At 38.2% G+C, this 17,225-nt stretch overlaps 2 protein-coding genes across 3 annotated transcripts in view; both read left to right on the forward strand.

Moving 5' to 3' along the window:
• Positions 1-416: 416 nt before the first annotated feature.
• On the forward strand, positions 417-11,675 carry LOC106964363 (tyrosine-protein phosphatase non-receptor type 2-like; the record flags this gene model as incomplete). Its single annotated transcript, XM_015059859.1, has 8 exons — positions 417-540; positions 658-758; positions 856-954; positions 4,185-4,322; positions 5,642-5,851; positions 7,494-7,658; positions 8,610-8,794; positions 10,584-11,675. Coding segments are annotated over 8 exons (1,209 nt in total), but the record flags the coding sequence as incomplete, so codon positions are not given.
• Positions 11,676-14,813: 3,138 nt separating this feature from the next.
• cep76 (centrosomal protein 76) overlaps positions 14,814-17,225 on the forward strand; it is a 13,543-nt gene continuing 11,131 nt past the window's right edge. Inside the window, exons 1-5 of one of the 2 annotated variants that reach the window (XM_015059860.1) lie at positions 14,814-15,072; positions 15,713-15,868; positions 15,988-16,072; positions 16,152-16,376; positions 16,773-16,958. In XM_015059860.1, coding sequence (XP_014915346.1) covers positions 15,010-15,072; positions 15,713-15,868; positions 15,988-16,072; positions 16,152-16,376; positions 16,773-16,958 — 715 coding nt within the window. In that variant the 5' untranslated portion in view covers positions 14,814-15,009. Of the gene's footprint in view, positions 15,073-15,712; positions 15,869-15,987; positions 16,073-16,151; positions 16,377-16,772; positions 16,959-17,225 lie in introns of those variants that run through there. The other variant, XM_015059861.1, reaches the window with a different exon arrangement.

The raw sequence follows: 17,225 nt of genomic DNA on the forward strand, positions 1-17,225 counted from the left end.
AAAATATTACATTATTTTAACTAGCTGTATATTGGTGTACAAAATTCAACATTGCAAATATATTTTGGTAGTAGCACAAAATAATCAAATCAAATTTCCACTACTGGTATCAGGCAGTACATTGTTTTATTCAATTTTAAAACAAACCTTAATATTTGCTACCATTAGTTTCTGCTTCTCAGTTAAATATTGTAGTCAAGGTGACTTAAACAGGACTGAGAACTCTAGAAGTTGAGAATGTAAATGTATGGAGTTTTGTGTGTAGGAACCCAGCTAGTAGAAAATCTTTTCACTAACTAACGAGTCAAGCAAAGTGGAACACTTTAAGTGAATCAAGAAGAGCAGAAAGACTGTAATGAAGACCTTCCATCACTTTGTGTGGTCTTTACATAAATGTTGTGTTTGCAACCTGAAAGCTAACCTTTAACCTTTCTTCTCGTTTGCACCAGGACATCCGCAACCAAGCCATTGAATATCCGTACAAAGTAGCTAAGCTTCCAATGAACAGGAATTTGAATCGCTACAGAGACGTCAGCCCATGTGAGTCTTTGCACGAGAGATTTGTTTGTTTTTCTTTCCAATATGGTGGCTGAGAATTTGCATTGTTGTAATTGCTTCGCCATCTGATGTTTTTTTTTTTTTTTTTTTCCTCCTCAGATGATCACAGTCGGGTAAAGCTTGAAAACGCTGACAATGACTACATTAACGCGAGTTTAGTCGCTGTGAAAGAAGCCGAGAGAGCTTACATTCTAACTCAGGTATGGAAGCCATTGAGCGAATGCTACTGTATTGTACACTGTTCTACTCGGTATGTCACACTTTCATGAACATTTTTTATTTTTTTTACTTTGACAGGGCCCTTTGAGGAATACGTGTGGCCATTTCTGGTTGATGGTCTGGGAGCAATGTTCTAAAGCCGTTATAATGCTCAACAGAGTGATAGAGAAAGGATCTGTGAGTAACACCTCAGCACATGATGACCACAAGTTTTTATATACAAGGACTGTGTTTGGAAATGTCTGTCTTTATTACTTAATACATACCAAATTATTTATACCTCTGCCTGAGATTTAATATATAGAGATGAGGATTTATTTAATTTTAATACAACGGTGTAAAAGAAGGATCGAGTTTGAAACAATAAAGTTATCATTTTAACTGCATTTTTGCATGTTTGGGATGTTTCAAAAAGTCAGGTCACTTCTATGCGTCATTACCTCCAGTCAGAAAGACGATGTTAGTCAAATGAAATGACAACTATATATTTAATCTGCTACAGATATGAGTAATTCTGGGCTTAGCCACATATGTAGCATTCTCTGCTGTTTAACTGAGGAAAGGAAAAACTTTGTAAGCTGTACATGTGGGAGAGAGAAGCATTTCTATGTTTTCTGTATGGAACTGTGCTCCAGCTTTTGGTTCTGAGGTTTTATGTTTCAGGACATAAAATTTGAAAAAATATCTGACCTATTGTTAGAATTTTAAATATTAAGAAATATTAACCCGAAAGAACAACAACGCATGAAATACAACAGTACAATTGTATGTTGCTGTTTATTCTACAGTAACCAAACCAAACTGCATGAAAAACGTGATTATGATTCAGTAGTTTCTACAACCTGAATTTTAAGAGTCAGGATGTTGTTTAGAATTGAATAAAATGAAGACTTTTAAATCACACAAGCCAACATTTTATTAACAGAACATGGGGAGCAGAGCAAATGTCTGGAAAAGCAGAAATGTGTGAAAGCGTTCACCTGGTTGAAATTAAGTTAACTTACTTCAGATCTGCAGCATGATTAGCTATAAGAGAGAGTTTGGAGTGTGTGTGGAGTTTCAGATGTAACGATGGGCATGCTGTCTCATTTGGGACAGAATGCATAAAATATTGTGGAACATTTTACGAACAACAATCTCATTATCTAAAGTGCATACGATTATCAGAAGATTCAGAGAAACTGGAGAAACCTGTCTGTAAGAGACCTTTATTAGACGCCCATAGACTTTGGGCCCTCAGACAAAACTGCGTCACTCGTCAGCATGATTTTGTCATTGACATTTCTAAATGGACCCAGGAATACTTCCAGAAACCACTGTCGGTAAACATAATCTAATGTACAATCTGCAGATTCCACCTAATCGTCTGTCATGAAATATGTGAACAGGATCTAGATCTACCGTGGGATCCTGTGGGCCACAATGAATTTAAAAAGGACTGTTTCACAGTGACAGTGCTCCATGTTCCGATGAATCCAGATTTGACATTCTTGTTGGCGACTTTGGAAACCATGAGCAGCTTGCATGTTTTGGAAGGAACTATGAACCCTGGAAGGTATCTAGAGGTTTTAGAGCAACCTCATCCAGAAAACGTTTATTTCTGGGAAGACCTCGTGTATTTCAGCAGGACAATGCCAAACCACATACTGGAGCCATAACAACAGCATTGGCTTCGTCGGAAAAGAGTATTGCTGAATTGGTCCTGCAGTCCAGATCCTTCACCTAAGGAGAACATTTGGTTCATCATTAAACAAAAAAATATGTCAAAGAAGACCATAAACTCTTAGCTGCTGGAAACCTGCATCAGTCAAGAATGGAACCAAATTCCAAGACTCCAGAAACTCATGACCTCAATGCCCAGACGTCTTCAAACTGTTGAAAAGAAGAGAAGATGCTTCACTGTGGCAAACATTTCCCCATCCAAACTGTTCTGAAACATGTAGCAAGTTCAAACCTGAGCTTAATTTGGTTGAAGTTCAACATCCGTTATGCTAGGATCAGTGTTCTGTTGTGAATAAAATATCAGCTCATGTGATTTAAGAGTTTTTTTTTTTTCCTTTTATGACCTCCTGTCTTTTCTAGAATTCAGGTTGTTGATCTGCCTACAGCAGCAAGAATATGATGTTATCATCAACTCTTTGGTCTTATTACTTTTCCACTATGCAGAAATGCTGGTTTATTCTTCTTTTGTGTTTTAGTTTATTATGCCTTTCAGTTTTTTTTTTTTAAACACAGCTCTCTGAGAGTCCACTAGAGCCTCTGAATCAGGTTGAGGTTTGGACATTGTCTAGGTCTCGTCCACATCCCGACCCTTTTGTCAGTTGTACCTTTCTGCTCACGACCAACATTCAGCCACACCTCAGCTGGCAGACAGACGGCCTCACGTTTGACTCAAGAGAAATGGAGGAGGTCATGGTTGGAGCTGCTGCAGGCCCATGGTCCTGCAGCTGTAAAACGAGCCCAAACCTTTGTGTGTTGTTCAAATTCAGTTCTCCAGACCTTTCCCCTCCCAACCCATTCAAACAAGCCATACTGGTTCTTAGCAGCCACTCTGTCATAAACTTTAACATAGTGAAGTCTGAAGAGTGTTTTTTCTTTGAGCAATGGATGACTGACCTTCACAGGGAGGAACTTGCTAAAGGGTCCATTCCTGTAAAAATGGGCAACCGTTTTTCTTTTTCTTTTTTTTTCTTGTAAAGTGACTAACTTACAAAAACATTGGAAATGGCTTTGTTAGCTCTTCTGAAAATGATGGATACAGCCACAACTGCTTCCCTAATGTCATGGCTATGGGTTAGCTCCAGGGTAACACCCAGATAAAAGCTGAAGAACAGAAAGCTAGAGATGTGTGCACATCCTACGCATCAGGTAATCGCTGCATTTGATCTGCAGCTACTTACAATCTGAGTCTCTTTCTACGAAGCTAGGCTGCTCTCGGTTTCTTCACATGGTGCTTCTGTATTACAGCTTAGCCCTTCTGAAACAATGCAATATGTCATATATTTTAAGACTTTAAGCTCTTATGTTTTGTGTTCTTTTTTTTTTAAATTTATTTTACCAGGACTGCTCAGAGCTTGTACTTACAGTGTTTGTGCAGCTAAGTACTTTCTGACGTGTATCCTGGCACATTATAAGCACAAACAGCTGTTAAATACAGAAAATGCGGACTAGAAATAATTGCTGTCTGCCATCATGTGGCGCCCCTTCTAATGGGGCACCCACTTTTTGCACCACTGCTGTTTGGAGTTTGGAGAATGACTAACTTTAGGCCCTAACTTTAGGTGCATTCAAGACAGACTGTGAGTCTGTCTTGAATGCTGCTTAGGTCACACATACTCATCTGTCTATGAAAACGCTGCAAGCTGCTTCCTGTTCGAGCCTGAGTGATGACCTCTCTGTCCCCGCAGGAAAAGTGTGCTCAGTACTGGCCCACTTCAGAGGAGCTGCAGATGTCCTTCACTGACACGGGTTTTGTTGTTCGACTGTTGTCAGAAGAGGACCAATCCCATTATACAATCAGGGTGCTAGAACTAGAGAACACAAAGGTGAGCATGAGACGAAACATTGGAAGCAATAATCTGAAATTTGTGCTCTGCTTTGAGTTTTTTTAGTTTTCTGGAGGACTCTGGTGTCTCAGTGAGCCTTTTCTCAATGGCAACCGATTTTTATTTATTCTTTCTCTCTCTCTTTCTCATATATATGGAGCCGAGCTGAGTCTAGCCAATCTTAGAATAGAATAGAAACAGCCTGAAATTCAGGTGCAACATCAGCATCAGAATGAGTCACTAAAATAGTTCCAAATGTTCAAAAATATATGAATACAAGACTAACAACAATAATTAGAAAATAGAAATATTGTACTCGTGATCCAATGGATGTGCAACTCAATAGGATTACTTTTTTTTGTTGCTTTTTTTTATTTACATAATGAACATTAAAAAAGACAGAATATAAATACTATTTTAATGAGTAAATGAATGTGCAATTTCCAGTAGGTGTGTAAACACTTATTGACTGACGAGGTATAGACCGGTACAGGGAGCTGGAGCAGCCAAAATACTTCAGAAATCACAAAATACCTTTTCCTGCTTGCTGATAAGAAATATTTTTGTGAAATTCCGTGTTTTGTTGTGGATTCCACTTAGTTTGTCAAATTCTGTCTGCATTTTCCACGTCACATAAATCCTAGTAGGGCCCTACAAAAACAAGGTCAAAGTTCAAAAGAGGAAGATCCTGCAGCATGCTTAAATGGTTTAGATGCAACCTGCAGCTCCAGGGGCCACAAGTGGCTCTTTGGGTTTCCCACATTGGTTCTTAATAACTTTGACAAAAATGATAAAGAACAATCTGATATTTTAAATGTAGTTATTATGCAGGTTTCAGCAGACTAATGGTTTTTTCATGTTGGAATTGCATTGAATTCCCACAACAGAATGACCCTTAAAGTACCAGTAATATTATTTTCTTATTGGTAACTATGAATACCAACAAGAAACGGTTGGAAACTGTCCACTTTCTTTGCTTTATTTTCCACAGAAGAAAATGCGTCCACTCTCTTTTGAGCAACAATGTTATGTTTTTCTTCTTTAAAATTTCCTATAGTTGATATTTTCATTCAGCTCGACAGAGGGTAGAAATGGCTGTTTGGAACGGATTGTAAAGGTTGAAGACCCCTGGGCTAATGTGTTGCTAAAATTGTATTTCCCCTAAATTCCTCTGTTTAACTTCATACCAGGTGGTTTTAAATCAGTCTACCTGGGTCCTTGTTTTTATTTTTGTCTGGCATTTCTGGTTTGAGCCAGAAGTGCCAGAACTTGTATGTGCTGCACATTGTTCATGGCTGATGTCATACGTTTCTTCCCAGACGGGGGAATCCAGAGAGATCTACCACTTTCACTACACCACGTGGCCTGATTTCGGGGTGCCAGAATCTCCCGCCTCTTTCCTCAACTTCCTCTTCAAGGTGCGGGAGTCTGGTTCCCTGGGGCCTGAATATGGGCCCTCAGTGGTGCACTGCAGCGCTGGGATTGGACGCTCGGGAACGTTTGCCTTGGTGGACACTTGCCTGGTCTTGGTGAGAGAGTGTTATTGTTATGGGAAGTAGTTGCTTAACGCTGATTATACTGAGAGCAAAGGGTTAAACCGTTTAGTTTGGCATCTGAGTACGATGAGTCAGTCATCTTAAGGTAATATTTGAGAGGGCTGGAAGCTAGAGAGAGAAGTTGTAGCATGTTGGTTCTGAACTTTATTCACGGTATGTTTGGATTGTTACTTCAGGCAGAAAACAGTGATGTCAGAGATTACCTGGAAACTCCTTCCCACTTTCAGGAATTCTTCTGTTTTCAGATTCATTCAGCACCATGAGCTTTGTGCATTTTTTTTGTCTGAAAAATAAACTTATGTTGAATTGTTTTTAGTTCTTTTTTCAATAGCTTAGTATCTTTAGAAAGGGTTCAAGAAAGTTTTCTTCTGTTCTAAAACCTGTAAGAAAATGACAGCAGAATATATCTTCCCTCTTATTTTTTACAAGTGATGTATAAATCAGAGCCTATTAACCTACCAGCTCCAAGGTTAATAGCTGAAATATATTTGGTTTGTTACACAGAAGCTACAGAAGGGAACTTTATCAAGCTCCCCTAAAAACATGTCCAATTTAGAGACGTATCAAGAAATTGGTCGGTGAGCACGGGCGACCAAATTTTAACTGGTGAGAGACGAGTTGGAAACTCAGTAATCGGATCTTTTCTCAATCCCTGAACATGTCATGCAAAGCACTGCCTGGTCACTGTTAAGACAACACTCTGCTGTGTGGATGCTGCTGCTGAGAAAAGATTCAAAGATGACTATTTGAATATCTGTGAGGTGTTTACAATACATAAATCTCCAGTAACATTTGGTAGGATAAAGAAATATATATATAGTTTCCTTTTAAGCATTTAATCTGGTTAGGATGGAAACACCATGATTTGGGAAATGTAGGCAGTGTTTTGGAAAATTCAAAATTATAGTATGAGTTTACATTCTGTTACAGATACATCTAAAAACAGTCACTTTAGCCATGTTAACATTGCTAATGGTGCTTATCACAAGTAGAAGCTGCTTAAACAACAACACAACAGTGAAGCTTAAAATATCTACTCAATAAGTATTTTATCTTGCGTTACAATTGAAAAAGCCTGTTTTACGACAGCTGCTCTTTCTCACACACACAGTGTGACATCTCCTTTGATCCCATAATGTTTACCTAATGGCCACTAATGATAGGAACTTTTAAATTTGAAATCAGTAGATTGAAGCTTTAAAAAAAACATTTAAGTGATTCCCAAACTTTCTAGCTTCTGACTCACAAAATAATAATACAAGCGACTCTTGACCGCGACTCTTGGTTGAGCATATCTATGTTCCAGATCTACGCTTGTTCTGAAACACAATTTATTTTAGCATAGAACAATCCTCTATTTGTCCCTCAGTAGTAAAAACAATGAACAGCACATTGACTAACAAATGGAAGCACACACGAAAGACAAGATGCTGTAATAAATTAAAAATAATTGCACAACTGACTCACAGGTATACACTGTGAGCCACCAAGGCGGTGACCTCATGGTAACATGCTGTTAAGCAGTCTGGTGCACCTCAGTGTGGAGTGAAAACACTGGCTTAGCTGCATAACCCTTTCCAAATGTATTCCATAAACAGATAAATCTGTTTTGTAGATGGACAGGAGTAGGAGCTCGTCATCTGTGGACATACAGAAGGTGCTGCTGGATATGAGGGAATATCGCATGGGCCTGATCCAGACCCCTGACCAACTGCGCTTCTCCTACATGTCCATCATCGAGGGAGCCAAGCTCATTCTGACCTATAGCTCTGCAGAACAGGTTTGATCAGGAGCGAACCAGAAACGCATGAGAAATATACTTGTTTTATAGTCATAAAAAATGTCCAGTGAGCATTATATGAATTGCTATAAATTCCCTAGTATTACTGGTTTTTTTCAATTTTGTTTAATGCTGAACTTAATGTTTTACATCAGGCACCTTGTCGGGCAGCATTTATCAATGCTATTCTTTTGCATTGATAAAAGTCTGTGTCTATGATAAAGGGTGTTTTAGTGATTTGTTAGTGACTGTTAATTATTGCTTTGATATGTAAATGAGTTGCTGTGTTTGGCTTCTAGATGATGTTACTTTGTAATTTGTTTTTAATGTTTTTAGTTTCTGCTCTAATATGAGCAGCGGTTACCTTGGTAATACTAGTAGCTTTTGTTTGATGTTAACAGACTAGCCTTCCAACTGTTGTTTTTCAGTTGAAGCTAAGTTTAGGTTAGCATTAGCTTATAAATCCCCTTTGAATTTATATTGTTTATTTGAATCCCTGGCAAGCAGAAAAGAGAGAAACACAGTTCATACTAATAGGCAGCCTTAGAACAGACTGTTGAGACAAACTGTACCGAAAGTGGACTGTGCTTCAGTGTAAAGTCAAGGTAGTTGTACTCGCTTTGTGGATGAGGTGATCCAGCAAATCCTCCCAAGGTAACATGCAGTCCTACCTCTCTGCAATATGACATAACAATATAACATGTAAAAGGATCTATGTCCTCAATGTCCATGGCATTTTTGTAACCAATAATCTTCTTATTACTTCAGAAAATACGATGTTTTCAAAAAATGCTCCAACCAAAAGACAAACCAATAACTGAACATGTAGATAGACTTGAACCATCATAAAATTTGAGTGGGTTCCAAGTTTAGAAGGTCTTGCCTGGCTTCCTGCCTGTTTCCTCCATGCTTCTATTTGCCCATGCATGTGTTTCTTGATCTCTGCTGCAGAACTCACAGATTGGCCTGTTCAGAGAAGACCTGGAGTCGGATCTACAACCTCCAACGCCTCCGCCCAGACCTCACCTCAATGCCAGCAGGCCCAACGGCCCTTGCTTGGAGCCACAGCCCAGCACAGGGGACCACCTCTCATCGAGGGATTCAGACTGCCACAACATGGCAGAGAACTCTGTGCAGTAAGTGATAGTTCAGCACGTTTGGAATGAGTGTCCTCACACAGATAAACATCACCAGAGTTGCACCGATCAAGCATTTGTGAACAGTTTTTGATAGAAAATGTAGCATTAAGTTTTAAAAGCTTTTGGCTAACTACTTCTAACTGTTAAACTAAAAAATAAATCAACTAAAATAACATATTTTCTTTCTTTCTTTCTAGAGAATTTAATTAGTTATTTTCATCTAGAAGAGAGGCTTTGTGTCAGTGTGTGAGAGAGACAGTGCTGTAAACAGTTTTTCAAACTGAAACAAAAACAAAGTGATTTGAAATTTTAACTATTTTTAGCATCATATATTAGTGATTAGCACCATAACTGCAGTCAGGATTAACTAACCGAAGACATCTTCAGTCTCTCGGTGTTCCCTGGAGAACGTGGACCAGGGCTGTCAACATTCTTAAATCCAACACGTTCCATGACAGGAAGGGCTGGGAAAGTCTAAGATGATAAATCAGAGCAGCTTAGCTCTAATATTTTGAGCCCTACTGAACTCAGTGCCCTGTCATTTCACTCTGTTGCCACTTCAATGAAAGTTCCTGAAGCCAGCAACTAATTGGTGAGTGGTGGCAGACGGAGCTGGGACCGGCTCAGCTCTGGCTCTTTGAAGGAGCAGCTCAGGCTGCCTTCTCAGGCCTGGAAATGTATGGAATTTGACTTAGTTATTTTTTTCAAGTCTGAATAGGACTGGAGTAAAACATAAGGCATTATTCTTTATTAAAACGTTATTAGACACTCGTAGGAGCTTGGGACTGGTCCTGTTGTCATTTCAATGGTTTTGATTTTTAGAAATTAAACAAAACAGTCAGTTTTCTTTGTTTACAAACCTTAGACGGTACGTACGGTGCATTCACCAACCAGATCCTCAAGTTTCTGACCAGCAGGTCATCGGTTAAGGCCACTCCAAGGAGGGATGCACCGATATAAAAAATTGGGCAGATAGTAATACTGCTGTGATTGCTGATCCCTCACACTAAACTGTATTGCATGTAGGTTCCCTACCCTTTTGACACTGTAAAAATGGTCACATCCTAATGATGTGCTTTAAACAACCACACAACCTGTTCTGCATGACTATCACTGTCACATGACTGAACAGAAAACACATGACCAACTTTCTCCTCTTCCTAAAACAAATAACAAATAGATGGAAATAAATATTAGTCATCAATCCATTTTTAGGCCAATAGTGACTTGGGCCTGACAAGATAGCATTTGATTTATGATAAATTATCCCAGTAATTATTGCTATAATTTACTAATATTTGACATAATAAATGCAAGTTCGTCCTCTCAAAGATCAATAAAATTGTAATTTTGTAACAAACCCTTAACACTGGAACTGAAAGATACTTTAAATATTCTAAATAAATAAACCAAAAACAATAAATGAAACTGAAATACAAAGCTCACACAACAAAAACCATAAATAAAATGGATTATGATCTCTGTAAACAAAATTTCCCTCCAAACAATATTAATAATCATAAAAGAAATAATTGAGCTCATTTTATTTTATCATGCTGTTAATTGATTTGTTAAAAAATAACTCGCATCTGCTGATTCTGATTTGGATGCCGACGTATCGTGAATTCCTAACTCAAACTGAAAAGTTAACCAAATTCCACCGTGGTGAAATTTCCAATTGATCACGCCGACCTTTATTCTTGTTCTCTACTTTTTTTTCATACAGCATTTGTCGTTCATGAACTGCTCACATGTCCTCACTGCTCAAATGTCTCCTGTGTGCTAGGTTGAGGAAGAGGCACCGTGAGGAGAGGATCGCTGGCACAGCACAGAAGGTCCAGCAGATGAAACAAAAACTTACTGAATCAGAGAAGAAGCAGGAGAAGTGGCAGTACTGGAGGCCCGTCCTTCTCAGCGTGGGTTCTGGAGCTGCCCTGGCTGTCACCGTTTTGTGTTGGATGTACTTCCAGTAAAATAACTCTGGCTCCCCCTCAAGAAACTGACTCCTATTTTGCACCGGTACCTTGGATTAGGTACTTCTTTAAGTAGACGTAGATGGTAACATGTGCATAACTGAGGGTATTTATTAAGGTCAAAATGCAAGAGCACTAGATCAAGCGAGTGTGTGTATATTTTTTTTTTTTAAGATCTTAACAGAAATAGTAACATCTCAGGATCTTTGTGCCAGCACGGTGATTTATTTTTTCTTCTTCTTTCCTCTTGTTGTCACTGTTCAAGAATGTACTGTGTCATAGAAACATGGCTTTGAATGGAACTTACTAAAGGTGCAGTACATAGAAAAAAAAAATCTGACAAGTTTATTTTTGCATTCTTTGTTTGTAATGATCAAATGTGTGTTTATCATCTTTGGATACATTTTTGCATTTCAAAGTCTCTGTTACTGACTGTTGATCCAACCTTTAAAATGTAGAGAAGACCCCAGACTGAAGACGTCAACTTCGGGATTTCTTTTTTTAATATTTATGATAAACTGCATGTTGTCCCAGGTTTTCTACAGCCCCATCTGTTCTTCCACTGTTAACAAGCAGGGCATATCTTTTAGGGGTTTTTTTTCTCCCACACTAATAAGATTAATTTAGGTTCTTATGTAAATCATACAAACTGCCAGGTTCCTTGTCATTTGCTGCATGTATTTTACCCACTGGTTGGGTCCACGTTTTCCTGCTGTTGTTTTTGTTGTTGAGAAAACCAAAGCGAAGCTGTCTGTGTTCAGGAGGTTAACAGCCAGGCCAGCTCATGGATGACTAAAAGCCTTGTACTCCTAGGATGTGGAATGTATATTTTTTTTCTTCTTAATCCTTTGACATAACTCACACCTGTGTTACTAAATGAAACTACTCATGGTACCCATGAGGTATTTTGTTGTTTGACTCCTTCATTTTAATCAGTAGAATCACCAGGTTGCTCTTCAGTTAACAGGAACCAGTCTGTAGCTACAGCAGTGCATTTAGAAGTTGAAGTTGGCAGAAATTGTTGATTAAATCTGCAAATGCTCCAAAAGTAATAGATGTGCCAAGGTATGCTAACAGTTCAGCTACCTTTTTTATGAACAGAATCTGTTGTGCAATATTTTAAATCAGTTTTCCGCCAAATGTCTTGAGCACCAGAATAAGATTTCTGATGGGCCGCTGCTGCTTACTGCAAACAGATTTTAGTTTTCACAGAAGTCCAAAGAGACGCTCTGGCTCTCAGAAGTGTACACACCCCTGATAAAATACCAGGTTTTTGTGAAGTTAAAAATATTCCCCTGGAATATAATTCTGTTAAAAATTCAAAAATACTTTATGGATCCCAAAGAAAAGTTAAATATTGTTGTGACTCGCATTAATTAGACAGCTTCACTGTTCAGTCTCCATTCCAGTCTGTAGAAATCAGGAGTCTGACTTGTATTGGAAGTCTGAAGTGTACAGACTGAAAAGTAGTGGTGAGAGTACAGAGCCCTGCGATGCTGCTGTGCAGCGGGCCGCCTGGTTAAACACACAGTCCTTCAGTCTGTTGTGAGGTAGTTATTGAGCAATGTGATTGTTCTGGCCTCCACCTGATGAATCGTTTTCATACATAAATGGGAATATATCCTGTGCAATTTAACTGTAGAAAAACATGTTTTAGGGTGGCATGAAGGAGGAGGATGCACATTCTTAAGCTACTTTGTTGAGTTATTTTCTGATTTAGTTTTACTAATCAGTTGTGTCTATAAGAGCCTATCAGCAATCCTACATACCAACTTGACAACAGTTGCCCACTCCAAATCTGTCCGATTCTCAGGGCAGCTCTTGAATTTTCTTCTGGAGAAGCTCTTCTCAAATTGGTTTGATCTTTGCTTGGACTGGCATTGATACTGAGAAATAAAATCTCTTTTCATATGAAGATTTTGGGCCAAGGTTCACTCGTACTTCACATTGTTTGAACTTTTCTTCCACAAACATGAAAACAACTCTGTGTGAACAATGGTAGCCAACCTTCTTGGAGCAGACATGAGGAGACCGTTGCTTGTACATGGAGATCACAACCATACCTGAAGGTCTTCAGTACTGCTGTCAGCCTCCCTGAGCAATTTTCACCTTCTCAATAATCCTGGGAGAAACGTCCATATTTCCTCTTGTCCCTTTTCTCCCATATTTTGCTTTTTGTCCCATATTTTCTCTAATTAGTATATTCACTGTGCCATGATATAAATATATTGAATTCCATGGATTTTTTTTTGTATTTTCCTCCTGGCTAATACCTTTGCAAAATGAAAACTTCTGATCTTTTGTAACCTCCCTATGCACTCTTGCTTAAGGGAACGTATGCATACATGTTCACTTTATTAAATTCCATTATAACTAGTGACAGATATGAACTCAACAAGACTAAATGCTGAAACTAAATCAAAAGGAACTTTAACCAAATGCTAATTTATTGAATTATGGCACCCCCACATTATGGGTGTGTGTGTGTGTGTATTGAAAACAAAAGGTTTGGTGTTTTTTTTTTTTGTCTATTTTTTTTTACATCCACCACTATGTTTTCTCTCCAGGGAGAGGAGAAAGGTTTGGAAATGATTAGTAATTTAATTTCTTTACATCACAAAAGTCTGGCATTTTACCTGGGGTGTGCACACTTTTGAGATTAACTGTATTCTTGCCTTTAGGGTTGATGGGTGAAACAGTCCTACATACTTATGAACAACAAGGAGAATGTGGCAGCTGAGATGTGTTGAGAAAAAATAAGTTGTATTAAAAACACACAATAAAATCCTGTTTTATAATGCAACCCTGTGTTGTGTGAAGCATTACAGCCAGGTATATTTACTCACAACTCTGATCATGTTCTGTTGATATACTTCAATTAAAAATCTAGGAACGTCCAATCATTAAGTGCATTTATTGTGTGGGGAGAAATGAATCCCATGTTAAGAAGAAAGTGTGAGTTTGTGGGAAGGAAGGGGGGAGGTTGTACAAAAAAAACATTGACAATTATGGTGTCCCTGCTAACTGTTAAAATTCATACCCAATGAGAACATGTGTTTATTTTAAGATTTAAAATAATTTTTAAAATTTATTTAAAATCTGGTATTTCTAATTATTCATAATGGCCTGTTCTGTTCCTTTATTCCTTGTGCATTTGGAAGGCAAACAAGCCCACAGCATCATGGATCCTCCACCTGCTTAAAATGTTAGGATTTTGCCTATATTTTCCAAGCCAAACCTGTATGGTTTCTGTTGCTAAAAAGCTCAATCTTAATCTCATTTGACTAAACCACAGTTTCAGTTAACGTTCCAAAAGAGTTGAGCAAACTTTACACGTTTGTGCGTGATTGTTGGATAGGAACAGGCTTTGTGTGGCGTCACCTCCAACCAAGAGATTTGAATGTAATTGGCGTTTAATGGTTGTTATGGCGACTTGGTAAGAAATTCTTCCATGCAGTAATGAGCGTTTGTTCTTCCTTACCCCTGCACATTATTCATAGTGGCAGATAAATATGAGCTCGTCCTACCTAGTGGCCAAGGAGATAATTTTGTCTGGTTTATAATTTTACCTCACGGAAGTAAAAAGTCCTGGATTACTTAGAAGTTCATTGAAAATCTAATGAAGTCTAAAGAGAAGAGCGTTCATAAAATGTGTATTTTGTTAAAAACAACATGGGATCGTTCTCCTCACAGAACAAATACAAGTAAATATTACATATTTCTTTTTGAATATTTCAAATAGCTATTTTACTTGGTTTAACTTTCGAACTCCACCCCTGGAAGCACTTCCACCAGTAACAGAATGTATTTTGAACTACAAATTAGAAACGGGTCCTTTTTCTGGGAGTCGCTCATGGTTAGGATTCTGGGGCGACCGATATGACACCTAAACACATTTCATTCAGCTAAAGCTATATTTTGTTGATTTTTAAAAAAATACATATTATATTAAAATATTGATATTAATTTTACTTTGGTCTTTAGTTTGTTAAGTTTTAAATTTTAATTTGTAGGCTTTTTTGATGTTGTTTTCCTTTTCTGTCAGGCATTAATATGGACGTCCTACTGTTTCCCTTTTTGCCCAAGTTTGAAACTGGCAGTTGGTTGTCTAAACAAAAAAGGCAAAGCTGACAAGTGTTTGCAAATATCATATCTAGCTTAAGCAACAACCGATATATGTGTGCATATCTGCTGTGTATGCATCTTCGCTGGACTGGCCGCTAAAGCTAATTAGCCATAATGTGTCTTCCTCCAGAAAAAGCTTCCGAGTTGAAGCAGATAATACACAACCATCTCCTCAGGGTAAGCTAACGGTATCAATCTTAATTTTTTGCTTTTAAGCAGTAACTTTATTCTGTACTTGCCCAGTTTCGACAGAGACGTTTATTTAATTCTCCAAATGACTCTTCTGTCGATTGCATACTTAATAATTAAATGTGCAAATACATCAAACTGATACCTATTTTTAAGAAAAAGATTAAATGATTAATCATATTTCTTCATCTGTCGTACTGTTGAATTTGGCTATATGAATTATTGATATGGCTTTATTTTAAAAAAATATATTTACGTTTTAATGACGATTTTAAAGTCCCCTAAAGATATTCAGAATTGATGTCACATCAATTTTAGCCAAAATCTTTAATTTTAGTTTATTTTCTTGACTTTTGATAAGTGCCCACAGATTCAGATCTGTGGAGTTTCTTTACAACAAATCTAAATTCACAATGTTCTGAAGATAGTTTGCCACTTTTGTCTTATGAAACAGTGTCCCACATATAATAACCAGATAACACACCGAATGCTGCTTACTCAGCTCTAATTTGTGCTTTCTTACAGAATTGTTGCTATACAGTTTGTTTCCTTATGTAATTCTGTAATGTCATTTTCTCAGTTTGAAACAGTGTAAATGTTAGCAGTTTTATTTTTTTCTGCCCGTCAGATGGACGTTCATGGACGAATCCGAGAAGTCCTGGCAGAGACTATAAAAGACGATGAAGGCTCGGTACATCGGCCTCTGTCTGAGGGAGACTTTGTACGCGCTCTCCAACGCAGGGGCATCATCGACGATGTGATGAGAGACCTCCACTTCACTCAGGTTTGCCACCATTTTGCAGGCTGTGTCAGACAGAGATTAACATTTAAAGATGTCTGTTTCACATTTCTAACGTGTTAAATGCCACAAATAAAGTACTATCTCTCACTTCTTTGTGATAGCAAAGTGCTCCAAATATTGATGCAGAATCTCCGTCCAAGCCTGCTGGTCATCATGTTGACCAAGATAGTATGCATCTTAAGAAAAGTAAGGGACGTTACTCATAATGCCTTATGGAAATAAATGGACTAAGTCCTCTGTCTAATTTGTTTTGATTCTCTCTAAGCTAATCTTGATCCATCAAGGCGATACCTCTATCTTCAAGTTCTTGGAGGTAAGGCCTTTCTGGAGCACCTCCAGGACTCGGAGCCTCTACCTGGTCAGGTGTGTCCCACGTTTACGCTCTACTTGCACTTCCGCAACCAGAGGTTCCGCTCCAAACCGGTTCCTTGTGCCTGTGAACCTGACTTGAAAGAGGGTTTCCTTCTAGAAATCCACAGAGACAGCTTTGGTAAGAATGCAATGCATGAGATATTAGAGCCATTTTGGATATATTAAAAGAAGAAAATTTCCATCAAAAAACTCATCATTTGCAAGAAAACAAACCTCACAAATTTTGAGATTAATTTCTGAAATTTCCAACCTTTTTCCAGAAGATTTCTCTTACCTAAGTCAAAAATTTGCTATGGTAAGCTAAAATTTCTAGAAACATTTCTAGAAAAGAGTTTCAGAAGTGGAAAAATTTTAAGTTTTGAAATTCAGATAAATCTCAACATTTCTTAAATTTCTTTGGCAGAAATTTACTCCGTCTTTTCTACAATCCACAGTCATCCTAAAACACCTTTGTGGACATTTTCCTCTGTAACCAGCCATTTTGTTGTGTTTTTTTCTGTCTGTGGTGCTGCAGGAGATGGCAGTAAGATGGTGGATGCAACCGCCATGCTGTCCATGTGCGACGCGGTTCACTTGGTGCTGATCAAGACAGACACTTCCGGTGAAACGACGCTGATCTCCTCCTACTTCCTGGACTGGAGGATGGTCCTCGGCTCGCCCAGCTGCAAGACGTGCTTCGCCGTGGAGATGATGGGAGTCGGTGAGCATCACCGGACAGCAGTGACATCAGCCGCACTGTTCTTTGCATCTTTTCTCTAAAGCCATGCAAAAAAAAATAAAAAAATCTGTGATGGAATGTTCAGACATTTTCAGACATTTTTAGCTAGCATAGCTTTTTTTAAGAATATTAACAAACTACATAGAAGTTAGGAAGGATCAGATTATCTCTGTATCAGAGAGATGGAGCTGCAACGCTGGATAGAGTTACAGTGTCTATTAAATAGTATTCATTTTCTAAAAAAAAAAA

This window comes from Poecilia latipinna, unplaced genomic scaffold, assembly GCF_001443285.1.
Source record: "Poecilia latipinna isolate Pla-1442-1.1 unplaced genomic scaffold, P_latipinna-1.0 Scaffold1664, whole genome shotgun sequence".
Classification (NCBI taxonomy): Eukaryota; Metazoa; Chordata; class Actinopteri; order Cyprinodontiformes; family Poeciliidae; genus Poecilia; species Poecilia latipinna.